The 27,475-nt window shown below is 60.2% G+C and overlaps 1 protein-coding gene across 15 annotated transcripts in view; it reads left to right on the top strand.

Moving 5' to 3' along the window:
- TNS1 (tensin 1) overlaps nt 1–27,475 on the top strand; it is a 69,321-nt gene that overhangs the window by 5,812 nt on the left and 36,034 nt on the right. For 9 of the 15 annotated variants that reach the window (XM_065840715.2, XM_065840717.2, XM_065840719.2 and 6 more), the window contains exons 2-16: nt 879–993; nt 2,325–2,362; nt 17,486–17,524; nt 19,661–19,702; nt 22,431–22,480; nt 22,812–22,983; nt 23,358–23,408; nt 23,907–24,029; nt 24,297–24,361; nt 24,483–24,566; nt 24,682–24,794; nt 25,426–25,486; nt 26,668–26,743; nt 26,870–26,999; nt 27,384–27,449. In XM_065840715.2, the coding sequence (XP_065696787.1) occupies nt 879–993; nt 2,325–2,362; nt 17,486–17,524; nt 19,661–19,702; nt 22,431–22,480; nt 22,812–22,983; nt 23,358–23,408; nt 23,907–24,029; nt 24,297–24,361; nt 24,483–24,566; nt 24,682–24,794; nt 25,426–25,486; nt 26,668–26,743; nt 26,870–26,999; nt 27,384–27,449 (1,225 nt within the window). Of the gene's footprint in view, nt 1–878; nt 994–2,324; nt 2,363–9,175; nt 9,683–17,485; nt 17,525–19,660; nt 19,703–22,430; nt 22,481–22,811; nt 22,984–23,357; nt 23,409–23,906; nt 24,030–24,296; nt 24,362–24,482; nt 24,567–24,681; nt 24,795–25,425; nt 25,487–26,667; nt 26,744–26,869; nt 27,000–27,383; nt 27,450–27,475 lie in introns of those variants that run through there. The other 6 variants (XM_065840718.2, XM_065840721.2, XM_065840724.2 and 3 more) reach the window with 6 other exon arrangements.

Here is a 27,475-nt window from a genome sequence, read left to right as displayed (position 1 = left end):
TTGGATCCATCCTGCACCCATGCTGGTGGCATTGGCCTGCCCTTGCCATGGGCAGTGCCAGGCAGGGTGGGCATGGGTGCTCCCACTTGGGGGGCACTGCAGCCCCCATACAGCCCTGTGGGACACCCCAGCACATTCTGCACGCTCAAAACACAGCATGACACAGAGACACCTTCCTGCACAGACGCCCTTCTGGCAGCACCTGTGTGTACCTGGGTGTGCATGTGAGTGTTTGCACATGTATCGTTTATACACACACACATGCGTGCAAAAACATCTATGCATGCACATGTTTATATATGTGCATTCACATGTGCTCGTGTGCCAGCAAGTTTGCACACTCATACACACATACAAGCGTGTTCACACCCCAGACATGCAGGCACACACACTTGTGCCTGCACAAGTTCACAGAAGTCCTTGTGCACAGGTGTGCATGCACAGGACACAGCTGTGTGTGCATACATGTCCGTGCACACACACACACGTGTCTGCGCGCACATACACACGTCTGCGCACACACAGGTGGACACATGTGGGTGTGTTAATGTGTGTGGATGCAGTGTGTACACAAGCGTGTGCACACGCGCAAGCACAACCCTCCGGCCCGCTCCGCCAGGGGGCGGCAGAGACTATTTAAAGGGGCCGCGGCAGTGGGCGCATGCAGTGGCTCCCGCACGCCTTGCTCACCACCCCACAGCCACGGCCCTGCCACAGCTGTCACAGTCCCGGATGATGGGGTGTGGGGGTGACACATCTACTCACCTGGGCGAGTGGGTGGAGGATGAATCCATGCTCAGAGGGAAACTGAGGCAGGGCTGGGTGGCCAGTTCTCCATGCCATCTTCTTCCCACTGACAAAGCTTCATGTGCCCCCAGCCCCAGGACCTGGAGGCTCCCTCAGCACACAGCTTCAAGATGACGAGCTTCAAGAAGGTGAAGGCATGTGGGATCTGCCGGCAGGCCATCACGCGCCAGGGCAGCACCTGCCGAGGTGAGCCGGGGGCATGGGCACACATGCTGGGGATCAGGAGGACAGTGCATGCACTTGCATGGAACTGTGCTTGAGCACTGGTGCTTGTGCAGCAGGCTGCGGGTGATCATGTGTGGCTTTGAAAGGCACTTGTATGTATATGAGTGGTGTCAAAGTCTGTGAGTGCCCCATTGCACACGTCTGCCTGTGTGTGTGCAAGCATGTGTGTGTGTGTACCTGCATGTACAGCTGCATGCACAAGGATGTGAACGTGGGAACATGTGCTTGTGCCAACCTGTGTGCACACACTTGTGTGTGTGCTGGAAGGGGAGCTTGTGTGTGTCCAAGAGCATGTGAGGATGCCTTTGCAGGCAGGAAGGTGGCTGGGAGGTGAGAATGGCATTTGAAGGCACTTCCATGTGTGCATTTGGCCAATTGTCAGCAGCATGTGCATGAAGCAACTGTGCAACTGTCACCTTGCGAGTGTGCACACACGTGCAGGTCTGTGAGCACAGGTGGGTGCTCATGCCCTCTGCCATGCCCGCTGCCCGTGGTGCCTGGTGGGACACAGGCAGTACTGTGGCTCCTTGCACGTGTGCAGTGCTGCCGAGTCCCATGAGGGACACGGCTGGCTGCGGGAACAATGTGGCTTCCTGCACTGTAGGAAATGGCCTGGGGGGACAAGGCCTAGGGAGCGGCTGGGCCGGGGCCATGCTGTGCAAGGACCACTGTGTTCCCTGGGGACAGGACATGTGGCTTTGTAAGGCTGCCTGGGCAGGTGATGTTGTCCTGTGTATGTCTCCAGCAGTGGCAAACATACACCTATGCCGATGTGTGTGCACGTGCTGTCTTCTGCAGGGGTGCAGGCATGAGTGTGCAACAGCCGTGAATGGGCAGGCAGGGGCACAGGCACTGGTGGCACCCCATGGTGCTCCACTGCATGCTGGTGTACGTGCGAGGCCTTGTGAGACGTGTCCGTGCATGGCCTCCCTTCACGCTGTTCATCCCCAGGCACTGGGATCTATCTGCATGTGTGCACCCTCCCCAGCACATTGGCACAGGGGAGGGTCAGCTTATGTGTGTGGGGTGTGTGCCAAGTGCCACATGCATGTGCACATGGTGCTGTGCAATGCTGGTGCCACCCGGTGTCTGTGCATGCAAGTGTGCAAGGTGTGGGCATCCACATGTGCATGTGCACATCGTGGTGATATCTGCCTGGTGCCAATGTGCTCCATGTCCCACAGCATGGATTGCCACCCCCCATCCTGCCCCCCACATGGGCGCCTGTGGGCTAACCCCTGGCAATGCCCCCTCCCGCCCCACTAACTCTCTCTCCCTTCTCCCTCCCACAGGCTGCAAGCTCTCCTGCCACACCAAGTGCCAAGCCAAGGTAAGGCCAGCACCCCAAGGTGTGCCTGTCCCTGCCCAGGGGACACTGGGGACTTGGGGTGGGGGGATTTGGCATGGTCTGTGACAGCTCATCCTACTTGATGGGCACCCAGAATGGCTGGTAGCTGTGGACTGGTCCTGGTGGCACCAGTGACACATCGCTGCCTGACCCCTGATGGCATGTGCCCATCCAGGTACAGGATTGGGTTTAGGGGTGCAGCCCTTCTTGGAGGTCACCGGCAGGGCCCTGTCTCCGGGTGCCTGGAGCAGTGTGCCCTTTGCCGGGGTGGGTGCTGTTGCATGTGGGTGCCATGCACTGCGGCTGAGCGCTGCCAGCAGCATCCACGCAGACTGGGCACCTCTCCCGATACCCAGTGCTGCTGGGGGCGGATCTCGCTGGCAGGAGGGAGCAGAGCTGAGGATACCCGGCAGTGATGTCTGTTTCTTCGGCTGCTGTGCCAGTGGAGGGGGACCCTACGGTAACCCAGGTTCTCTAGGGATCTGGAGGTGGGCATGGTGCCTGCTGCTGGGCTCCTGGGGCAGGGGAGGCTGCGTGTTTCTGAATCCCCAGGGAGGCATGTGTGCCAGCCGGCTCAGAGGCTGGCATCCCAGGTGGGAAGAGGCATCCCGGGCAGGCAGCTTAGGCTGGGACGTGCTCTTGCTGTGCCCATGCCTGTGCCCATGCCTGGTCGGGCAGGAAGGAAGAGAAAAAGCCCCAGGGAGGTCCTGTGCCGGGGACCAGGCACGTGTCGGGTATCGAAGCGTGCCACGGCATGGGACAAGCACTGGGAGTGGCTGTGGCACCCAGCCCTGGCTGGGGTGTCGGAGGAGGCGGGGGCTGTGGGGACACCCTGGGGACGTGCCCAGAACCCTGAGGCCTGAGTGGGAAGGGCAGAGGTAGCTGGGAGGCTTAGTGGGGCTGTGCTGCCTGGGGGACCTTGTGCCATTCTAGGACCCTGTGCCACCCTGGGGAATCCTATACCATCTTGGGGACCCTCTGCCAGCCTTGGGACCCAGTGTCACCCTGGGAACCCTCTGCCAAAGACGCCTGGGGTCTGAGACCAGAAGAGATGGCTTTTCCTCAATGCCGGGGTGCTACGGGGAGAGGCAAGGGGGGCATGGAGTGGGGTGATGCCCACAGAATGGCAGGCAGCAGCAGGGAGCATCTGCTAGTGGTTTCCAGGCAGGAGGGAGTGCTGGAAAGCGTGTTGTCTGGCTATCTGCTCCATGGGGATTCTCTGATGTCTGATTCAAGCATGTGCACTAAGAGGGCAGTCACAATGTGGTCCCAGCATCTGGGTAGCCTGTGCACAGGGGCAGGCTGTGGCTTGCTCCCATGGCTGGCTGCGTTTCATTAGCCTCCATCACCCTTCCCATGCTTGCTGGAAGCTGGAGCCCCCTTGGTGGGGCTGGCTAGCTGAGGGGTGTGCTGCTGGTGGGGGGGTGTGTGCATGGGGCCAGGGCCAGGGGCCTTCTGCAGAGCTCCTTTGGGCCAGCGCCCAGGGAGGGGCTCCTCCGGCCGGGCAAGCGGCCAGCTGACTCACACAGCGGCTTGTTATTGTAGGGTCTCTGGGGAGGGCGCATGTGGGGAGGGGGCTTGGCACAGAGTAAAAATGGCCTCTTGTCTACCTGCAGCCCCTCGTGTTTAACCCCTGCATACTCAGGATACTTCAGAGGGAGGAGATGGGCTCACCCCAAAAGCACTGGCAGCTGCCCCCGCCAACTTCTCCAGCTGTGGAGATTTTGCCAGGGTCTTCATGTGTCCCCCTCTGGTGGCTCCTGGCCCTGGAACCTGTCCCACCATGCTATTGGCAGCATCTCCTTGGTCCCTGTGTTTACCCCCTTGGGGCCTGCCCCAACCCCTTGTTCTGCCTCCCCAGCTTCCCCTCACAGCACAGCCAGCACCCAGCCAGCTGCCTCCTGGCTCAGTTTGGGGGGAGTCCCCAGTTACAAACCCCAAACGAACTGGGTGTCGTGGGAGAGGGGAGAGATAGGTGTGTGGGTAGAGGCTGGTGGGGTGTGAAGAGTTGTACTGGGGGTGATGGGTGTGGGGTGCCAGGGGGTATCATGGGTGTGATGGGGATGGGGGAGGACACACTGGGATGTATGTGGGGGGTGCTGGGGAATGCCATGATCCTTTGGAGGTGGTGAGGCAGTGAGGAGGCAGAGCTGTGCTGTGGCAGGAAGGACCTGCACCCCAGCAGTGACCTGCACCCCTGCCTGAGAGACAGCAGAGGGAAAGCAATGTGACCTGTACCCCTTGGTGGCGCAGTGCTGGCAGGGTGCCTGGGGCCTGTGGATGGCTCTGGGGGGGGCTGGCGCAGCCACATATGCACCAGCTGAGAAGCACTATGCTGTTCCCATGTCCATGTAAGGCCCTTCTCGTGCCCAGCCCCTTCGCTCAGGGATTTTTCCTCGCTTAGCAAACCTCCCTCCCTCCAAAGGGGATGGACAGACGGTCAGACACTGGCATGTATCTAACCCCCCCAGCCTGCCTCCTCCCTCCCTCCCTGCACTGAAACTGCCTGACCGAAGCAGAGGGGGTGTAGCTTCCTTTGAAAATGGGGAAACTCAGTAATGGAGCACTTTCCTGGGGGCAGCCAGAGTTGGGGACATGCATGGGGCGTGGGTGCTGGCAGCCCAGGGTGCAGTGCTTCCCATGGCAGTGATCAGGTCTGTGAGAGGGCATGATGAGCCCTCCTGGCCAGGATGGAACGATGGAGGATGCTCCTGGCAGCAGGGCTGTGCAGGTGCTTCCCAAATCATTGAGCAAGGGAGGTACCGCAGGCATCCCAGTCCCCCGGGATGTGCTCATTCTGACTGGGGCTGGATTATGCCATGATGCTGCTTGGTGAAGCTGAGAAAACACTGGGGATGATGCTTCTCCTCATGATGGGAACTGGCCTGTTGGTAGCTGGTTTGGTTGGGGGACAGGGAGAACTGCACTGTTTGGCTGCCAAATTGGCTGGTGATTGCTGGCGGGTGGTTCTGGGAAGTGGCAGCTGTGTCAGCCGCTGGTCCTGGCAGGGCTAAAGCCTGCCCTGCTCACCCTGTGACACACCAGGGCCCACAGGTCCTGGGCGAGTGGGGGTACTGGGCTGTGCTAAGAGGGGAAACTGAGGCATGGCACATAGCATGGGACCGAGGCTCTGGGGGCTGCCTTGTCCACTGGTGTCTCTCCCTGGGGAGCTGTCAGTGCATGCTGGAGCCATGTCAGGCTGCTGTGCTGTGTGTGCGAGTATGTGTGTGTCTGTACATGTGAACATGTGTGTGAGTGTGCATGTATGTGCCCAAACACAAGCATGTTCGCACAATCATGCATGTGCATGCATGTATGTGATCATGTATGCTCATAGATGAATGCACATGCATGCAAGAACATCCATCCGTGTGCACAGGTGTGCTTGCACAGGGGTGGGTGTCACATGAGTGTGCTCCCAGCTCAGTGCCATCCATCCCTGCTGGCCTCACACCAGGCCCAGCTTGTTTTTTGAGTGCCCCCTGCAATGGCATTCCGGGGGGGGGTTGTTTGTCCATCATTAAACCGGTTGCTGGAGTGGGGCCAGAGCTGGGCAGTGAGGTGTGTCCTGGCCAGAGCAATTGCTCGCAGTGCCCATGGCGCCAACAGGCTCTTGGTGGTGGGGGGACACAGGGAGACCTGTGCCAGGGCACACGATGCTGGTGAAGGAGACGTGTCTCCTGGCCTCAGTTGAAGATTGGAATCCCTGCTGCTTGCGAAACAAGTCAGGGCCAGGAGGGGAAACTGAGACAGAGTGGTTGGGCTCTTACAGGCAGGTTTGACTTGTGCTGATGGGCACCATGGTGTGGCCGGGGGCTCTGAGCAGTGCTGGGGGGCACAGCCAGATGGTGCATCATGGGCTCCCCATGGCTGTGCCAGGCTCAGTGGCTGCAAGGAGGGGACATCCCTGTCCCAGCTGTACCAGGCTCATGCTAGGGGACATGTGGCTGTCTCATCCTGGATAACCACCCCAGCCACTCTGCCTGTCAGCCTCCTCCCTGCGCAGTGTAGGGGATGACGTGCCAGTCACACGGGGAGCTGCCCATCCCATCTCTGTCCCCAATGCCTCGTTAAAAGCCACCCCCCAATGCTTTGGGACAGCTAATTAGCAACATCCCTGGTCTCCACAACAGAGCAGGCGGCGAGGGGGAGGAATGCTGCAGGAATGTGTCCTTGGCCCTGGCATGGGCCCAGCCAAGTGTCAGGAGAGGGGGCTGTGGGGTCAGCCCTGCCCCAGTGCTATGCCAGGTCATGTTTGTGCAATGGGTCCTGGAGGGGGTTCTGGGTTTTTTCCTCCTGCTTTCCTTTTTCCCCTTCTTTACGTCACTGCCCAAATATTTGGTCTCTCTCAGCTCCAGGGTGGGGGGGCTGGCTCAGCCGCTCAAAGGACCTGGGACCCTTCTCTGCACCCTCTGGGTGCTGCTGGGCACAGGGAGAGCAGGCAGGGAATTGGGGATGCTGAGATCGACCATGCTCACTGCACTGGTGGGCACTGGCCAGAGCTGGCCTGGGAATTGTCAGCCGAGGTAGTGGGGACCACCAGCCTCCCTCCTCAGGGGCTTCCAGGGCTGGATCCAGCCCCTCAGGGCCCTGCAGTGGTGGGAGGCAGAATCCAGGCTGGACAGAGGCTCCTGTGGGGCATTTCTGCCTCATTTCCCATCGATTTCTTCCCTTCCCAAACCACTTTGCATCCCTCTTGTTTACCCCTCCTGGGACCTGCCCCAGGAAGGGTGCTGGGTTCCCAGGGGCACCCAGTACACTTCGTGGTGTGGCACTGGCCCCAGACCAGCCAAAAGGTCTGGCTCAAGAAGGGGCTTTATGGACCCTGTGCTGATGCTTCGTCTCCTCCCTGCATGCTTTCACCTCTGGAGATTACCCCCACCTCCCCCCCCAGTGCCTGATACCCAGGTCCCCCTTTTTCTGCTGGGATCTGCGGTGGTGATGCTAAAGCGTGCTTCGTTTGGATTGTGAAGGAGCTGGTTCAGGTAGGGGGTGATTTCTACAGGGGTGATGGGGGGACCCTGCAGGATGCAGAGGCCACCAGAGCCACTTGGCTAACTGACAGACCTGCTCTTTATTTTGGCCCTGATGCCTCTGGGAGATACTTGGTGGCTGGAGTTCAGGGACATTGTCAGGACTTCTCTGGTCATGTCCTATGTAGGGGACATATCATCTCCCCAAGGGACAGCTCCCATCACCTCCCCAGGGGCAGGGACATATTGTCAATGCCCTTTGCTCACCCACTCACTCCCATCCCACTTAGCCACTGATACTTTCCCATCTGGTCCCAGCGATTCCGCTGCTGGTGTTTCCCAGGGTCTGGGAGTCATCCCATGGTCACCTCCCAAAGAGCTGGGGCTGAGGAAGTCTCTGTGGGGATCAGTAATGGAGCTGAGCAGGGGTCCACGCCTGGCTTCCTCGGCACAGGGTGTTTGTTGCCTCTCCTTCCTGGCCGCAGCACTCCCCTGTTTTTAGGATGTCTGCTTTTTGGGGGCTGTGGTGCTGTTTTGGGGTGCCAGTGGCTGTTGGGGTCCAGCTCCATCCCCTTGGGTGACGGGGAGGGCAGCAGGGTCAGCATTTGCTCAGGAGCGGGGTGAGGAGGTGCCCCTGCGGATGTCTGGGCTCCGGCACTTTGGCCTCGGCAGCAGGAAGGGTCTCTTGGTGCTCCTGTCCTATGCACCATCCAGCTGTCCCCGGGAAACTAAGGCACAGAGCGGCTAGGCAGGATCTGCTGGAGTGGGATTGCACTCACAGGGGTGATGCATCTTCTGAGAGTCTTGCAGGAGGGCAGAGGGAGAACCACTTGCTGCTACATCCTACCTAGTGACATTCTTGGGGGTGGTGAGACAGGAGGGGTCCCTGGGGTCCTGCCCTGTGCTGTCAGAGCCAGCCTCAGCCTTTTGGCTGGGCCTGCAGCATGAGGATGGAAACGCAAACAGGAACGGGGAGGCATTGGGTGAGAAAATGTCAACAGCACTGGGCCAGGTGCCTGGCTCGCTGCCTCCTGGGCTGGCTTGTTGCTCTGTGGGGCACTGTTGGGCAGGCTCCCCCCTGCCCCACACTGCTGGGGGTTTCCCCTTTTGCTCCTGGGTCTCCCCAGCACTGCATACTTGCTCGTGCATCACGGCCAGGGCTGGGCTGCTCCCAGGGGTGGCTGGGGAAAGCAGGGCTCCATCCATCATCACACAGAGCCGTGAGGAGGAAGGGAGATGGGAAGAAAGCAAGGGGGTTGCTGGCTGCACCCCAGGTTTGGGAGAGGCGAGCAGGGACTAGTGTGCCTCTGCATGCCATGGGACAACTGGGGCTTTTCCAGCGTTTCGGCTTTGCTTTATAATTGGGAGTGGGGGGAGGGCTGGTAAATCTTCATATCTCCCCAACACCAGGGGTGTGGGGCATCCAAGGACCATTAATTGGGCACCCCGTGTGTGTGGCACGGGGTGACCAAGTTGTTCCAGGGGGTGCCAGGCAGAAAAGGCCCCAAGGAGGGCCCCACATTTCTGTCCCTACCCCCCCCACCCCGCCAAGGGCATGGGGACACTGGTGGCGTCACGCGGGGCGATAAGGCCCCGACCCTTCTGCGCCCCGCCGCCTGTTGTGGCCCCTCGGTACAGGGTGCGAGGCACTTTGCAGACGTGGTGGCAGCGCAGGGAGGGGGGGATATTTTTTGGTGGGGTCTGCGTGCTTGCCAGCACCCCTTGCCCACGGCTGGCTGCCCGAGCCGGGCTCCCGGTTGCCTTTAAGGGCGTTTTTGGGGGAGGCGAGGGGAGCGGAGCGGGGCTGGACTTGGAGCGCGCCGTGCAGCTGGGGAGAGAGGGAAGAGGAGAAGAAAGAGGGAGAAGGAGCGAGAGGAGGGAGGGGAGCAGTGGAAAAAGCCGCCCGGGACCCCCTTCCTCCCCAGGGCCGGGGCCGGCACCCCCGGGGTCCCCAGCTCCCGGACGCCCCGGGGGTGCGGAGGGGAGCGGGCGGCCGACGGGACCCCCTGCGCCCCTCCATCGCCGGGGTCCCGCTTGCGGGGAGCGAAACCCTTCGGTTCTCCCCCTCCTTCCCTCCCCTCCCTCCTCCCTCCCTCCTTCCTTCCTTCCTTCTCCAGGCTTGGCCCGGGGAGGGAGGGGGGCTCTGCCTGCAGTTTGCTTTCACGCCTGCCCGCCTGGGCGACGCCGGGCTCACGCCTGCCCCCCCCGGCCCCTCCGGCCGCCCCTCGGCCGCCCCCGCGCCCCCCGAGCCAGGTGAGGCTGCGGTGCCGTCCCTTTCGGATGTAGGCAGGCGAGACCCCGGATGGATTTCGGGAGCGTCATGAACCAGGTACGGGTGGACGGCGAGGGCACGGGGGTCCTCAGCCCCCCCGGGGGGAGAGATGCTGCAGGGGATGGCATCTCTTCAGGGGGCGGGGGCCACGCGTGACATCCGAGCGGTGGTGGGGTAGTGCGTGGTTGGGGGCGTGCTGCCCCCCTGTGTTGGAGGGTCCCCAGTTGTCGGTTCCCGGAGGAGGTCTTGGGGTGCGGGGGGGCTTGTAGGGGGCAGTGCGGTCCTCGCAGGGAGCAGGATTTGGGGAGGGAGTGAGGGCTGGTTTGCTGCCGCCTGGGAGCTGTGAGCAGCGCGGGGGGCCGTGTACCCCGTGCCCACCTCCCCACCTCTCCGGGGCGGTGACCAGCAGGGAGCCCCGGACGGGGACACACAGGCGCTGGGGTTTGCGTCCCCTCCGGAGTGCGTACGGACCTGTCCCTGGGGAGCGAGGGCAGGGCGGGAAAGCGGGGTCCTCCCCCAGCACTCCGCTCCCACCCCGCGGCCCGGTGGGCGCTGCCGGGCGGGTGCCTGTCACCCCGGAGTGGGGGACACGGCAGTGGCAGCTCCTGCGCCGGGACACCCTGGCAGCCTACGGGTTAACCCCCCCTCCTCCCTGGTTCCTCCGCGGGACCGTCGATGGTTAAACCCCGGGTTAATGAGTGGCGAGGAGCCCGGCAGCCCCAGCGAGTGGCAGCCCCCACAGGGCAGGGACCCGCGGCCCCTCGGCCGCCGCCGGGCACGCAGAGGGTTAAATCCGGCAGGGCAGGTCCCGGCGCAGATGTTTTTGGGCTGTGCTCCTGCGAGAGGAAACGGCTGAGAGAGGCATCAGCCCTCTTAGTTTTAAGGGGAAAACAAGAAAAAAAAAAGAGAACTGTTCTGTTCCCGGGGCACTCGTGGCTGATGTTATTCCACACTGGGGTCAGCCCCCAGTGCGAGACTGGTTACCCTGCTCTGGGTGTTGGGGAGTGGCTGGCAGGGACAGGGAGGTGGTGGTGGCTGTGCCCACTGGGTCCTCATGGAGGGTGCTGGATTGGCATCTGCCGCATGGTGAATTTGAGCGTGCTGGGGGACACCTAAATAGGCACCTTGTGTCCCTACAGCCTGGTAGCACTAGCAGAGTTGCGTGTGTCCTGCCTGGAGCCCAAAGCCATCCCTAGGGGTGACACCCCCGGGGAAGTTGGGTCAGGAGAAAACAAGCCCCCAGCCTGTGCTCTCTAATGAAGACTCTATTAGTGATCCTGCTGGCCCCTGTTTCAGGAAGGGCAGGGCTGGTGCTGCTCCTCGAGGCTGCTGCTCCCTGTCACCCCCTGGGCAGAGTGCTGTGCATTGGGGCTGTCCCCGTCCCTGCCCCCCTCTTCCCGCTTCTGGGGTCCTGAGCTGAGAGGTCCATTTGCACCCTGGCTTTTTCGAGGCGGCTGCCAGAGTAGAGCTGTGCCCTGCCCTGCGCCACCCTCCTGCTTGCTTTGCCATGATCACATGTCTGGCCTCATGAAGCCCATCCCTAGGACATCCAGTCACCACGCCAGCAGCCCCCGATCAGCACCAGAGTCACCCCGATAAGTACTGGGGTGCAGGGAGGAGAGTGGCCTCATGGCACAGTCCTCAGGCAGGGGCGAGTGGCTCTGTCCCTGCTTCCCCCTTCTGTTCCCATGCCCCTTCAACCCCATAGATGGGGGAAACCATTTTTGGGGGTACTGCTCAGCAGTTCAGTTTTACTGCAGTGTCTTCAGCTGTGTCCCGTGGGATCGGGACACGGCGCTGACCCCAGTTTCCATCTGCTCAAGACTTTCCCCCATGGAGGGAACCCTCAGGCTGGGTGCTGGGGGGCACAGACCCCCTGGGGCAGCCAGGGCTTATTTTAGCACCTTGACCACCCTTTGAGACAGATTATGGCTCCACAGAGGTTTATGAATGCCCCATGAGGCAGCCCAAAGCCTGCCCTGGGATCTCTATGCCTAGGGATGGGGCTTGCCTAATGTTCCACCAGCATGGCAGAGGGGATCTGTGGGGCGGGACCCCACATAGGGCTCACTATGGGGCACAGATAGCCAGCCTGCCTGCTTATGGGCCCGTGTGCTGGGCAGTCCCACAGGAGTACCTGTGCTTATGTCAGAACCCATTTGTTGACCAGTCCCATGTGAGAATCCATTCACTGAGCAGTCCTGTTTTGGAATCCCTGCTCTGGCCAATCCTGTGTGAGAATTGCTGTTCTGACCAATCCTGTGTGACTGCTATGACCAATCCCATGTCAGAATCCATGGATTGACCAATGCTGTGTGACAGTTTATGTATGATTAATCCCACCTCAGAATCCATGTGTTGACCGATCCCAGGTGAGAATCCATTCACTGACCAATCCCATATAAGCACTTGTGCATGAAGCAGTCCCAGTGAAGCTCTGTGGCAGAGTGTATTCCAGGGTGACTCTGCTCCTGGCTGATCCCTGGTGCAGGAGCGGCTTCCTAGCCAATCCTTGTGGTCCGTTTGGGGCTGGGAGGTTGAAGAGGGGCTGAGGGGACCTCCGTGCCCATCCTTGGGGCAGGCTGGGTGTAGAGGACAGTGACCCCACACTCTCCCTTGGGGCAGGCTGGTTGTGGGCTCTTCATGGGACTGAGGTGAGGGGTGTCCCTGTGGTGGGGTGGCAGCCCATGTGTGTGGGTGCTGGCAGCAGGGCATGGCTAGGGCTGTGGGGTCCGTGCCAGGCAGGCACTGGCCCATGGGGCTGGATCCAGACCTGCTGCCTGCAGATGTTGCCTTTTTAGGCACTGGAGCACAGCATGTCCCTGCCTGTGGGCAGCCCTGTGGCGAGCCAGCACCCGCTGGCAGAGCAGGGCAAGCTCGTCTCCTGGGCATGAGGAGGCACCTCTGACCGCTCCAGACCCTAAAACCCCTCTTTTTCCCCCCAAACAGGCTCAGGGCCACTGCCTTCTCCCTCTTCCCTCAGTTGTCACTTGGCAACCCTGGGGCTGATTGCTTATATCCCCTCGAGCCGGGACCTGCCCTTATTTGGGTTGAAACCAGGGCTATATTGGTGCCGCTGCCTCCATCACAACCCTTTGGACTTTCCCTGTGTGTTGCCTTCCATGTCCTGTCTTTCTGTGCTGGATCTGCTGGCCTGGCCAGCTGTGGGCTGATGAGACTGTCCTCTCCTGGCCATGCTATGGGTCCTGGGGTGCACTGGGATGCTGGTGGTGGTCCCTGGGGCCACTGTGGGGTGGAGCGGCTGGTGTCCTCTCTGGTATCTTAGCCCTGACCTGCAGGGCTGGGTGCACTGAGTGACCTCTGTCCTGGCCCTGCTGCCGCCTTCCTGTTGGGGATGGGCCATGAGGTGGCTCCCCGAGGACATACCAGGAGACAGATGGAGGAGATGGGGTCTGTCCCAGCTTGGGGGACATCCCTGGCATGATGGTGGCTCTTTGCTGTGCTATACCCTCTCTGGGTACCACCAGCATCTCTTGGGCAATGCAGGGGCAGGGCAGTCTGATGGCCTCTGCCCTAGCATGGGTGTTGCCAGGCATCCTGGCACAGAGGTGACAGCACAGTGACAGTCCCTCGTCCAGCTGCGGGGCGGGACGGGGATGCCCGGAGGAGAGCCTGGGAGCGGTGAGACCTCCATGCCCCAGCATCAGCCTGGCCTGACTCACCACGAACTGCCGGCCAAGCTGCTCCCCAGCCCTTTGGCACAGCTACTGGTTCCCCCTGTTCGAGGAGAGAAACCCCAAAAGCAGCAGAGCCCCTGAGTGCTGGTGGGGGCAGAGAGGAACTGTGGTACCAGGGTGCTGCCCCCTTCCCAGGACCCCTGTGCTGGGGGGCCAGGGCTCCACACGGCTGCCTTGCACACTGGGACTGTGTCGGGCGGGGTGGAGCTGGAGCGAGGGGGGAGCGGACGTGGATGGAAACATGCTGTCCTCCCGCCGGGGACTTGTTGCATAAACAGGAGATTTGCCAGAGCTGCAAGAAATGCGAGGGCTGGAGCAGGCAGCATGTGGTGAGGGTAGGGGGGACCTGACCCCTGTGCAGGGCAGGAGGGTGGCCAGGGGGACACTCTCTGAGCCTAGACCCCATAGTCCCAAATGGCTGGCAGGGGAAAGGATGCTGTGGCTCACCCCATTGAGAAGTGGGGAACAGGGGTGTTGGAGAGGGGAAGACCTTCCTCAATGTCACCAACTTGGTGGCTCCAACCTGTCACTCACTCCTTTCCTCTTAAAGCACCTTCTGCTCTTGAGTGCCAGAGTGAATCTGCGCCTCTGCCACACACCATGACTAAGAGCATGTTCAGCAGGTCTGGAGGGGCTGGTGAGCAGGGGAAGTGCTCTGAAGCCAGCTCGGGGGTGCAGTGGCCCTTGGTTGTCCCTGGGATCCCCACTTGCCTGGAGTGAGGTCTCAGTTTGAGCAGAGAGCCATGGAGTGCATGAGGAGGTGATGCACAGTCCAGCTGGGATGTGGGTGGTGACTTTCCTAGGGAGAAAGAGGTCCTCCATATGGTGACATGGGACCCCATGAGGTTCCCCATAGGGTGACGTGGACTGAACTGGTATAATTTCATGTGGCCTCTGTCAGTGCCACCCCAGTGTTGTCCTGTGGGACACTGTGGCCAGAGTTGCCATCCTCTTTGGCAACTGTGTTTCTAACCCACAGGGTGGTTTGAGCAGGAGACCCCATTCCTAGAAGCTGGGGGAGATTAGAGTGCCTTGCTACCCTCTTTTGGGATCCACGTCCCTTCTGGGTGGGGTGGCCAGGGGAGCTGTGCCCGCCTTGTGCTGGCTTGCCGTGGGGGGGTCCATGACTCTGGGAGGGTCCCTTTTGGCAGCATGTCTGTGGCGCCAGCCACACCAGCTGGGCTAGCTTGCCAGTGTCTCGATGCCTAGCTGTGGGAATCGGCTCTGGCGTGCAGGGATCAGCGAAGCTGGTGCTGCAGCTGCTCCTGGCATCGCAAGGGTCAGTGCCGGCCCGGATATCAGCTGGCTCGGGAATGTTTATCAGAGCTCCTGGGGAAGGGAAAAACAAAAACCACCACCCAAAGGAAGGGATATGCGTCAGAGATGGGCCTGCATCACCCACCGGCAGCCAGGAGGGCTGTACTGCGGGCTGTGGGCCAGCACTCACCCAGCTCCAGCAGTCTGACTGGGGGGCACCCCGCACTCCCCCAGCCCACCTTGTGTCTGGTGCTGCATCGACCCAACCTGCTTCTGAATCATGGGGCCCCTCTGTGGAGGTTTGTCTCCTGCCAGTCCTGCTGGCATCCTGCAGGCTGGGGCTACAACCCATGGGGATGCTCCATCTAGAGCAGGATCTGGTGATGTCTCTGGGCACCTCTGCATCTGCAGGGGTTATTTTGCTGAGGGACGAGGAAAGGTTAGGGAGGGAGTGAGATGGAGGTGGTGGTTGCAGCATAGGGAAGGCTCCAGGGTGTCTCATCACTGAGTATATGGTGGATATCTGCATCCCTCCAGCCACACTCCATGCTTGTGAACCAGTGCTGAAGTCCCAGAGAGGCTATGGGGTGCAGAGGCTGGTCCCTGAGTTGCAACCAGTGAGGTTTGGTGGAGAAGGGCTCCTGTGGGCTGCTCTGCCCGGGGGTGGTGTGGACAGGGGCTGCCAGGCCTTTACTGGCCAGGTGTTTACTTCTGGGCTTGGACATCTCAAGGGTAGAGTTTCTTTAGGTATGGTGACAGCTGGCTGTGAGTGATGAGCCCATTCCTGGTGTCCAGGGGAAGGCTGCAGGGCATGCCCAACCCTTTACAAGACATCAGAGAGTCCACGCCACTCGTCACTGTGGGGCCTTGTTCACTGGGAAACCGATTTTGCTGTTAGGCAAAACCTGGATCTCAAGGCAGTGGCTTACGGGATGTGGCTGCTGGGAGGGATGGGGCTGCAACCTGGGGGGCCGGGCGGGTGGGGGCTGTGGGGGGCTGGTGGGGTGGGCGGCAGCCCCGCTGCGCCTCGTTCCTCGCATTCCTGGGCAGGGCTGCCGGGCGGCGGGGTCGTGGCGGCGGGGGCCGGGCGGCAGGAATGCAAACACCGGTGGGGGGAGAAGAAAGGCCGCTGTGTCTGCTGCAGCGAGGCGAAGCCATAATGGGGGGGTGTGGGTCCCTCTCGCCTTTCCCACCCCTCCGAGCACTGGGGGATGCAGGGGTCCCTGGGGACCGAAGTGGTGGTGGTCCTGGGGTTCACTGTGATCCTGTGTGGGGCGATGCTCTCAGTGGTCCAGTGGGGCAGAAGGGATGCTCCTGCACTCCTAGGTCAGGAGCTCAGGTTTCTTAGGGAGAGATCTGTCTGGTGCAGGGTGTTCCCTATCATCTTGAACCTGAGGCACGTTTGAGCCAAACTTGAGAGAGGGACGGAAGCTGAAAAGAGAGTTACGTTCTTGCAGTCCTTGTAAAACTGCCTTTCTGGGATGAGAGTGCCGTAACAGCCTGGGCTGGTGTCTCTTGTGGATGGGAGGGGCAGTGTTGGGTGAGCACGAGCCCATATTAGACCTCAGAGAATCCGCTAGGGCAGGGAAATACAACCATGGGTACCCCAGTTTTCTCCTCTTCTCCAGCTGAAGTAGCATTCGTAGCCTGCAAACCTCCTGGTGCTGACAACAGAGGGAGGGTGGGCACGGACCCTACCTGTCTGTGGGACCACTGTGTCCCATGACAGAGGGGGTAGCTGCATATCTCCCCGCATCACTGGCCTTGGGAACTGGGGCTGTGTGGGCGCTGGGGGCCTTTGGTTGAGCATCTCGGGGGGAAGAGCGCAGCGGTGTGCGGGGCACGGTGCGGGGTATGGCGTGGCCCTCGCCAGCTCTGTCTGCGGCGGCTCGCTGCCGGAGAACATTCCAGGGAGGCTGGCGTGGGGCCAGCACCGCAGGGCAGGGAAAGGGGCCTTTTATGGAAGCGTTTCTGCATTAGAATAAAATCATAATAATAATGCACAGGGGAAGGGAGGAGGAGGAACCCCTGAAGAAAACAGGGGGGCGGGACGGGAACAGGCTGGCGGCTGGGAAGGGGGCAGGCGCTGGGCATTGCCCTGTGGGGACCGGGGTGGGGTGAGAACTGGGGGCAAATCCTGCTTTTTATGGCCCAGGACAGGGGAGGCTGAGTGGGGTGTGGGATGTCCTCATGCCACCCCCATGGGGGACCAGCCCTTGGGTGGTGGTTGGTGTGTTGACTCAGTGCTGGGATGGGGCAGCGGCTGGCTGACTGCGGGTCATGGCTCCTGGGGATACATGCGGGGTCAGACAGGGAGAGGTGCCCAGAATCACAGCCGCCCGCTACTGCTGGCATCTCTGGGCCAACGGGCTGGAGTGGCTGTTGCCGCTGCCCCCAGCACTGACAAACAAGACGCTGCCTCTCCCACCCTGGCGTGCTGCTGCTTCCTAGCTGACTGGGGTGCACGCAAAACCCAAGGTTAATTGTCAGTAATTGCCGCTGGTAATTAAGGTAACAATAGCTGGGCTGTTCAGCTGGCGGCTGCAGGAGCATTCACGAGGCCGGGCTGGGGTTTGTTCCAGGACGTACTCTTGGCATCAGGCAGCTGCCCTGTGCTGTGCCACATCCCACCGTGCCCACCCGGGCTGGGGCTGCCTGGGGCTCCCTGGCCGAGGACAAATGGCACTGCTGCCATGGACCCGAGCCCAGCCCTGACCTTGGGCTGCTGCCTGTGCTCCTGCCCAGGGTGGGAGGGCCATGGGTCATGGATGCCCCTGTCACCTCCTTAAGCTGGCACTGAGTTTGCTTGGGGTGTGGGGATGCTGCAGTCTGGCCCCTTCCCATTCCTCATGCTCAGGACTGAGATCCACAGGGTCTAATCCTGGCCCTTTCTGCTTCCTTGCAGGCTGTGACCCCCTGCTCCCCTGCGGTCAACTATGAGCTGGTGAGTCCCCTCTCCTTGAGCCATGAATGACAGGCAGGGCTCTGGGGATGCTGGGTGGGATGGCACCCCCTGTTCTGCACTGGGTGTGGGGCTTTCTCTGCCTGAGGTCTTCAGAGTGTGAGTCCTCCACCCCCAAAACCACAGGGTTCCTGTGCTGGGGGTAAAAGCACCCCCCCGTTTTGGTGCTTTGTCCCCCAGCATTGCTGGCTGCAGGGTTTTGGATGTCTGAGCAGCATGAGTTGAGGCAGCTCAGCTATCACGGGACTCCAGGAGATGGGGATTTTGGGGAAGAGGGGTGTGCAGGGTTCATGGGAGGGGCAGGCAGATGCGACATGACCAGCCTGGGCTCTGGGGTCCCTTTGTGCTGAATGTCTCCCCTCCCTGGCTAGAGCCATCTCACAAACCCAGGGATGGTTCTACCAGATGTGCCTTTGGCTCGGAGCACCCAAAGCTGCACGTTCCTGTCCCTTGTTATTGTCGTCCCCTGCTTTTATCCTTCCTGGGGACCTTTAATGAGCAGCTGGGGTGGGGACGACTCATAGCCTTTTCCACCCTACCCTCTCTGGACACCAGGAAGACAGCTGGGCGCCCCATCTCCGGACACCCTGTCCTTGGGGGAGGATGTCTGGGGGGGTGCTGGCCAGGCAGCTGTGCTCCCTTGCCACGCTGCTCTGGGCCATGGCTGGGCTCTGAGGATAGCAGGGCATGGGCTGGCATTGGGAGCAGGACCATGTCCAAGGCAGAGGTTTGGGAAGTGTGGCATGGCAGTGCCCACCAGGCATCATTTTGCTGGTAGAGCAGACCCCCTGCCCCATCCCAGTGGTGGGCAGAGCAGGCACGTGGCAGCAGGGAGGCTGGCATTGCCTGGGGCTGGCGCAGCCGCCCTTCCTTCTTGCTCCGGACATGTGCCAAGGCTTGCTGGGGCAGGCGCTGGGGAGAGGAGGCCCTGGCAGGGTTTCAGCTCCAGGCTCAGCAGTCTGGCAGTGCTGGGGTGGCTGTGCCCCACACAGGGCCCTGGGCTGAGCACCCCATATCTGGGCAGGGGTCTCACCTGACAAGTGGGTTTAGGGGATGGAACCCTGCAAGCTCATGGAAGTAGCGTGTGAGCCTGATCGAAGGGACGAGAGCAGAGCATGCTGCACACCCCAGGCTTTGTGGCGGTTATCTGCCCTGGGTTTAATCTCTGCCTGCACTTCCAGCCCCTGTCAACCTTCTTGGGCACTTATCACCAGCAAAAACATGTTGTCTTTGAGCTGGGACCGTTACTGCGGCTCAGGGAGGAAATCGAAAGGGGTTTGACTCATCCCATGGGCTGGAAATGGCAGCCGCAGCCCTGCTGTCAGGACTGAAGCAGCCTGGTCTTGGGGTCCCTGGTCCCAAGACCCCTATGAGCCACCCAGCTGGGTCCCTTTGCTGTGCCACCCCAGGCACGCCAACCAGCTGTCCCCAGGCTGAGTGCTCTGTTGTCTGCTCCCTGTATTTGGGATCCGGACACTCTCCCCCACCCCTGGAAGGTTGTTCCCATCCCGAACCCCATTTCAAACCTCTCCATGGACTCCAGTAGTGTGTCACCAAATTTGCCCCTTTTCTGAACATCTCAGACCCCCAGACTCCCACCGGAGTCCTTTGCCAGCCCCACGGGGCCAGGTTTATCTTGAGGACCTGTACCCGCTGGTGGCCGGTGGCCAGGCTGGGTGTGGGGCTGTGCTGGGCTCACCCTGTTGTTTACCTCCTGGCTGTGGGGTCTGACCATGGAGGATCCAGATGGGATCCCGGAGGTGTCAGAGGCACTGGGTGCCCACCATGGAGTGGGCGCAGGGTTCAGCCGAGTGCTCCCCATTTGTGACAGCGGTCCATTGTGGAAGGCAGGATGGCAGCATCCTCCGTACTGAGCATTGCCCCAGCTCTGTGCTTGGGTTTCGAGGGATTCCTGACCTTTAGGAAGAACGGACACGCTGGCGGGCAGGGAAGGAAATGAGGCTGTGGTGCATTTCCTAGGAAGGGCCAGAAATAGCCAGGGGTAACTTTTGACCCTGGTCCCTGCTTTGTGTGCATGTTTCTCTCTCAGTCTCTCTTTCCTTCTCTCTCACTTGCCTTTTTCTCACCCTCTCCTTCCTTCTGCCTGCTTGCCTGCAGCCGTCCCCAGGGGAGAGCATCATGAAGCAGGTAGATGCCCTGGTAAGTGCTACCAGCTGTGGAGGCTGGTCTCTACCTTGAGACTTTCCAGGGGGTTGCTTATGCCTTTCCCATTCCTGTAAGCACCTTCTGCAGCCAAAATCCCTCAGCCTGGGATGCCCCTGTGGTCCCTGGAACTGCCCTGCCTTCTCTCCCTGCCAAAGGCCAAGTGAGGTGCCCAGGGTTGGTGGCAGAGCCCAGTGGAAGGGAGGCTGAGGCTTTTGCCATAAAGCCGGCTTTCCTGTCCCAAAGCTGGGGATGTGTTATTTAATCTGTGGACATGAAATTGCTAAGACAGTGTAGACAAACACCCTGCCAAAATCAACGTGGATAGCTTCCCCCTGCCCGCAACCAGCTCACCGGCCTCCCTGTGTGCCAGGGCTGGGACCTGAGGGACAGAGGCAGAGTGATTCCCATGAGGAATAGGGTGAAAGTCTTCCTCACCTGGGAGCCAGCTTTGCCCCATCCCTTTGGTTGTCCAGGGTGCGTCTCTAATCCCTCTTTGAGCTGGAGAAAAAGCACCCATGGCTGGAAAAGTCCATTGGGATAGTCATGAGTCCCCCTTGCTGGCTTTGCTTTCTTCTGGGGAAGTTTGCTGCTATGTCTGCATCCTTTTTCATGCCTCAGATCACCCTTTCCAGGCAGAAGGGACCTGTGGGTTTTGGATGCTGCCCAGAGCCTGGGGACATGCTGAGACGATGTGGGGCTGGGAGGCAGTTGCTTGATGGGGCTGGTGGGGGGGGCGATCTTCAACCCAACGTTGTTGGGACCAGCCTGCCCTGTGCTGGGCTGTACTGGGACATACTGGCTTGGCTGGGTCTCTGCTCCAGAAGGGGTTTTTGCAGGGTCTCCTAGCCTGGTGGCGGGCAGGAGTGTTTAATAACGCAAGCGTTTGCTCCTATCAGCTGATCGCAGGCTGACTCTTCCTTGTGCAGGGGCTGGCGACAGAAACAGCAGCAGCTGCGGTTAGAGCAGGGTGGGGGGAGCGGGGCAGAGCCGAAGGGCTCTGGCCAGGGTGGGGGACACTGGAGCACCCCAGCTGTGGGCACCCGCTCCCCTGGGCTGGGAGGATGCCAGAATAGAGCCACCATGCCATGGAAATGGATTACCAAGGGTCTTGCTGCCATCAAGGTATGGAGAGGGGCTCTAGCATCCCTTACTTGCCTGCCCGTGCCTCAGTTTCCCCAGCTGGGAGAGGGGGGTGAGTCCTGGTTGCCCCATGTTGGCTCCTCCATTGGGTAGGGCTGCGGTTTGGGACGTTGCTGTGGCTGGATGGGGTGACAGGGGCTCATGGGGCTCCCCTTGCTGATGGGTGTGGGTGAGCGACCCCAGATGTATCCTGCTGTGAAGGTTTGCGGCAGAGCAGAGCCCATGGTGGGGATCCTGTCCTGGTCACGTGTGGGTGATGCAGGGACAAACCCATGCTCAGGTTCAAGCTTGCTCCATGCACACTGACTCTGCCCATGGAAGGTTTTACTTTCCCTTTTTGTTGCGCTTTAACTCCTTAATGCTGGGGGGTTTCTGGGGTGAGCAGGAGAGTTGGGGCACCTTGGGGACAGCCTGGGGGGGAATTGTCACTGCTGCCCATGCACCCCTGGGTGCTCAGACACAGCTGCTGCCTCCTGGAGTGGCTTATGCTGGGAGAGGAGACCGTCATCCCCAGGTCCCACGGGCTGCTGAGCCCAGCTCTGCTCAGCTGGGCAGCCTGACTTTGGAAGGGTGACATGAGGCTGATGGAGGGTGACGCTGGCTGCCTGCGGGACCAGCCCTGGAACCATGTTGGGAGGAAGATGATGGGCGAAGGGCACTGGGGAAACTTCTCCCACCTTGCCCCATTGCCTCTGGCTGTGCTGGTTGTGGGATGCTGCAGCCCTGAGGAGAGTGGCAGTAGGTCCCACAGCTCCATGGACAAAAGGGGTATCCCAGGAGCTGGCTGTAGGGCTCATCTCTTGTTTCTGGATCCTTTTGGGAGCTCAGGATGTGCTGCCTGTATGAGATGAGTCTTTAAATGACTCCTGCTTGTTAGCTAGAGATACTAAAACTAATGAGGTGTGTGTTTTTCCTTAGCAGTTTTTTTTTTTGGAAACCCTGCTTTGTTTTTCGGCTGAGGTCACGAAGTCACCGAGCAAACCGGCTGCAGATGAAATTTTTGAGGCCAGAGAACATGCATAAATAGAAGTTTCCTGCTCCTAGAGCTCAAACATTTCCTCCCAGCATTTGGCTCTGCGGACCCAGGGCCAAAACAAACCCTTGTGCCTGGCTGGCTCCTCACCGCCACTCGGGCAGCAAACCTGCCCCTGCCCTGGGCATGGCCAAAGCCACCCTGTCCTACCAGGTGTGTGCCCAGGGCCCACCTGAGACCAGAGGGACTCATGACTTGCCTGAGACTGTCCCACCACCCACAGCACCCTCCTCAAAGGTCTTTTGGGATGCTGTGCCGTGGTACTGGCCCTGCAAGAGCCTGTGGCGGCTGGTCATAGCCACACTGGGCTTGTGAGAGATGGGTTTTGCTTGTGGCCATGGTGTGGGGACAATGGTGCTATTGGGGCATTTGGTGCCACCAGGATGCTCAGTGGGTGAGATGTGGAGATAGCAATATTTTGGGGGTGCTATGGTATGCAGGGTGGTGTGGCGGGGATGGGATGCTCCAGCAGCACCATCACACCTGGCTCTAGCAAGACCCCTGTGCTGACTGTGGTCAGTAACTCGCTTTTCCTCTCTGGTTCTTTAGGATGCCACAAAATCCCCCAGGAGTGGGCAGTCACGCCACAAAACATCCAGGTAGATGCCTCAGTTTCTCCTTCTGGTGACCATCTCTGCCTTACCTGAACCTTGCCCCAGCCCTGCCAATTCTTTGCTTCTCCAGTTGTACTACAGCTGGGCGATGGTCCCCATGGAAAGACATGGTTTATGACCTACCATCCCCAACCTGGGGTCCCCAAGACACCCTGTTAGGACTGGGAGCAGAGGAAAGGCTGTAGGCTGCCCTGCTGCTGCATCCCCAAGTGTCCCAGCCTGTCTCGCCTCACCCCAGGGGCCACGCAGGGTGGGGAAGGGTCACTGTGTCCCCTCCCCACACTAAGTCCTGGTGATGGTCCCCTCCCTCACCCAGGAGCATGAGCCTGACCATGGCCATGGAGAGCAGCTGCGAGCTGGACCTAGTGTACATCACGGAGCGGATCATCGCGGTCTCCTACCCCAGCACAGCTGAGGAGCAGAGCTTCTGCAGCAACCTCCGCGAGGTGGCCCACATGCTGAAGTCCAAGCATGGGGACAACTACGTGGTGAGTGACATGACTGGGTCCCTGCCGGACTGGGGAAGGGGCTGGTGTGCTCAGGCCTTGGGAATGGGGTGCTGCATGGGCTGGGGCTGCTGCACAGCTGCATCCTCACCTCTCGCTGGGTTCGACTCTGGTGAGAAGGGTCTTTGCACTAACATGGGTGGATCTTTTCCTGTCTTGAAGCTTTCCAGCGCCTTTTGGACCCCGTGGGAATTTTTAGCCATTACATTGCCCTGTGGCAAGGCATTACTGGGGCTAATATATCCAGGGAAGCCTCTCATGGGGAGATTTGGGGAGGCTTTGAGGAGCAGAAGAGGTTAGGGTTGGCAGCGAGGGAGAAAGGTGTGCCTTCACTCTGTCTTTCCTCTTCCCTGAAGCTTTTCAACCTCTCTGAGCGGAGACACGATATCAACAAACTTCACCCCAAGGTGGGTCACAGCTGTGGGGAGCAGTGGGGCTTGGGACTCCGGACAGGGCTGTCGGTGGGACCAGCTCTCTGGTGCAAGCTGTCTTTCCCACCCAACTGGTGAAGGATTGGGCAGAACCTGGAGGAAAGCACTGGGACTTCCCAATGAGTTTATGGGGTCTCAGCCTAACCCCATCTGCCCCCATCCCAAATCTGGCTGTTGTGGTCTTTTGGAGGCCCCCCTAAGGCATCATCCGTGTGACTGTGGGGGAGCCCTAGGCAGCTGAGCTGAGTGACGTGGGGGGAGGGCTAAGATCTGGGACCCCGATGGGCTCCCCAGGGCAGGGGTCTGGGCAGTGGGGTGCAGGGTTGGGGTAGAGGCTGGGAGGGGTACATCAGGGCAATGCAGGGGTGCCCTCGGGTGTGTGTCCTGGGCTTTACACACTGGCAGGCTGGGAACTGTGGAGGGGCAGAGCCCAGCGTGGATGTGACCTCTGTTTGTCCCACACCTCCCACCTAGGTGCTGGATTTTGGGTGGCCTGACATGCACACCCCAGCGCTGGAGAAGATCTGCAGCATTTGCAAAGCCATGGACACGTGGCTCAATGCAACGCCGCACAACGTGGTGGTGCTGCACAACAAGGTTGGCTGGACCTTGTCCGTGGGGCCTGGGTGGGACAGGGGGTTGCAAGGACAGGGCTGAGCAGCCTCAAAGGCCAAGGGACCCAGGGTGGCTTGGGCTGTGGGTAGGTGTCATCATGTATGTGTAGACTGGTGCGTGTGTACAAGGGTTGGGGTGTGTATGTCGGTGCATGCGTACAGGGAGCACTATGTGCATGCCCGTGTGCGTGGTGGCCATGCTGCAGGCACCACGGTCCCTGTTGACACCCCTTGTGCTGTGTGCCCGCAGGGGAACCGTGGCCGGCTGGGGGTGGTGGTGGCTGCCTACATGCACTACAGCAACATCTCAGCCAGGTGAGAGGGACGCGGGGTCCTGGGGTGGCCCTGGGGCTCACTGCCAACCTCCAGTCCAGCGGTACTTGGGTGCTGGTGCTGATGCTCTCCTTCAGCCTCATCTACCCTTTTGTCCCTGCAGCGCTGACCAGGCTCTGGACAGGTTTGCCATGAAGCGCTTCTATGAGGACAAGGTGGTGCCAGTCGGACAGCCATCCCAGAAGAGGTGGGTCCTGGTGTGCATTTGCAGGCTGGGCTTTGCCCTCATGGCCAGGGAAGTTGGGGGTGAGGGGAGTGCTTTGCTGTAGGTCCTGCCCCTGAGCTGCCTGTCTGCCCTCCAGGTACATCCATTACTTCAGTGGGCTCCTTTCTGGCAGCATCAAGATGAACAACAAACCCCTCTTCCTCCACCACGTCATCATGCATGGTATCCCCAACTTTGAGTCGAAAGGCGGTAGGTGCCCCTCCTCCAGCCTGGCCCCTACAGACATATCATGGCCCCACGCTGCCTGGCTGGGCTTGCTCTCCATGGGAAATATTTTCCACAGGTTCCTTGGCAATTTGAATTTCCCTTTCCCTCTTGGGGACTGTTCACTCCTGTTACGGGGGTGCTGCCTTTTCCCACAGAGACACCCTCATGGGGTGCCTTCCCTGGCCCCATGCTGGGCACTAACCTGAGCTGCTGGGTGACAGGCCTTTTCTGATGGCTTTTTGGAGGGTGGCACCAGATGGGGGTTGGGGTTTGGAGTGCAGTGCCATGTCCAGTGCTGGTACCCAGAAGTGGTCCCTTGCTCAGAGACCATCATCCCACCTCCATCCTCATCCCAGCACTTGCCCCAGGTCCTACAGGACCCAAACTGGACTACAGGGGCTCTCCCCCTTTCCCAGCCTATCCCAAGCATCCCTTTCTGCCCATCCTAGATATTGCCCATGGCCAGTGCGGGCTGGCCGGGGCGGGGAGTGGCTGTTTGCCTTGGCTCCCTCCCTGTTTGGATTTCTCCCCCGTGACTAATCCCTGCCCTGGCCCCTCCGCCCTGCCGGCTAACAGCAGTGCTGCCTTCTCTCCCCGCCTTGATGTCTTCCAGGTTGTCGGCCCTTCCTGAAAATCTACCAGGCCATGCAGCCCGTCTACACCTCGGGAATCTAGTAACTATCTCCTTGCCGTGGGGCTTCCCTCTTCCCAGTGCACGGGGTTTGGCAAGTTGGGGGAGATGGAGAAGGTCAAGGCCAAGTCCTGAGTGGTCTCAATACGCTGTTCTTAGTCTGTTTGTGGTCCAGGGAAGTGAAAAAAAGAGTCTTCCCTTTGCTTGGAGGTGGTAACTGGCTATACTGGGCCATACTGGGCCCTTCTGCTGGGATGGCTGTAGTGACACTGCATAGCAGCAGAGGGAGCCTGGGGCTGGGTGTCCCTGGAGGGACCGTGGGCAGGGATGGGGACACCTCACCCTCCCTGGGGGATAGAGGCATTTCTCCTCTCCCTGCCCAAAGAGCTGCTTCTCCTGCCTGGAATTGTCCTAAAAGCCCTCTTTCTCTCCCCAGTAAAGAGTTTCCCTCTGTTTTAATGTCCCCATGATTTACCCTGACATCATTTTCCAGTGCTGCTCCCAGAGCAGGCACTGGCAAAGGCAAAGCAGGAACCGTTTTCTACAGCTGCCCTGATGCTGGCCAGGGGTCCCACCCTGGCTCCTGCTCCCCTGGAGGGACCAGAGCCTTGAGTGTATTCCCAGCTCACCACCAAACCGAGATCTCCCTTCCCCACAGCTGGGTGTCCCCGTTAGCTGAGATTTACTGCCCTCCCAGCCTTGCCTCTCAGCTTTTAATAGACTGTTTATGGGATGCCAGTAATAAATTCCAGGTTTATCTTGCCTGTGAAATCCAACTCCATTCTTCCCTTGTCCCTCATTGCCAATGCCACCACCTGGAGGCAGCTCCCCCAGCACTCTGTGGAGGACTTCTGGCAGGGAAACTGGGGCAGGGAGGAGAGCCTTTCCTAAGAGATCTCCCTCCACATCCCATGCTCTGCTCAACCCACGGGAGCAGGGTGGACAGCCTTATAGCCCACACCCAGCACTCAGACCTCCATCAAACCCTCACCACGCAGGATTTTTAAAACCCTAATTGAGCTGTGCTGTTTCCCTCTCCTGTCTGCCTCCCTCTGGAAATGGGTGCCCTTTGGGGTAGCAGATGGGACTCTCTTCTGTCATGTGGAGGGTCAGCTCTGTGTTTTGTACCTTTCCTGGCTGGGTTTGTGTGGAAGCGGCTGGTGGAGGTGGTGCTGGGAGCACTCTACACTGCAGCTCACATCCTTCTGTCATCCCTCTCTGCAGCAACGTGCAAGGAGACAGCCAGACGGGCATCTGCATCACCATTGAGCCTGGCTTGCTCCTCAAGGGTGATATCTTGGTAAGGAGCCTTGGCCCAGCCCACCACATGGGGAGCAGCTGGGGTACGGGTGGTCCTCATGCCTTGAGACCCCTCATCCAGCCCTGGGGGCTCATCCTGACGGCTGGTTGCTGCTCCCGTCCACAGCTGAAGTGTTACCACAAGAAGTTTCGCAGCCCGACACGTGACGTGATTTTCCGTGTGCAGTTCCACACATGTGCTGTGCATGACCTTGATGTCGTCTTTGGCAAGGAGGACCTGGATGAGGCCTTCAGAGGTAACTTTCCTGGCACCTCCCTGCTCCAAGCTTCCTCCTCCTCTCTCCCCTCTAACACCGCTCCCATCATGGTGACAGATGGGCACCCATCCCAAATCCACCCCTGACGAAGCAGGGCACCCCTGCTCCATCCACAGGGTGTGGTGCTGCTCAGGGACCCCTGGCAGTGTCATCCCCTTCATTGTCAAGATCAATACCAATGTGCTGGGGTTTCCTTGGGGTTGTTTTGCGGGCTGAGATGCACTGCCCCATGCCAGCATACGTCCTACCAGCTCCTGGCCTCGAGCTGGCCTGCAGGCATGTTTGGTTTGGCCCTCTGGGTGCCATTGGAGGGTTGGATGGATGGATGGAGATGATCCCTTTGCTCTGCTCTCTCCTTTCCAGATGATCGGTTCCCTGAGTATGGGAAGGTGGAGTTCGTGTTCTCCTACGGCCCTGAGAAGATCCAAGGTACAGCTGGTTTGGAGCTGGGTGCT

This window comes from Patagioenas fasciata, chromosome 7 (genome assembly GCF_037038585.1).
Source record: "Patagioenas fasciata isolate bPatFas1 chromosome 7, bPatFas1.hap1, whole genome shotgun sequence".
Classification (NCBI taxonomy): Eukaryota; Metazoa; Chordata; class Aves; order Columbiformes; family Columbidae; genus Patagioenas; species Patagioenas fasciata.
This window is presented reverse-complemented; position numbering and strand designations above follow the sequence as displayed.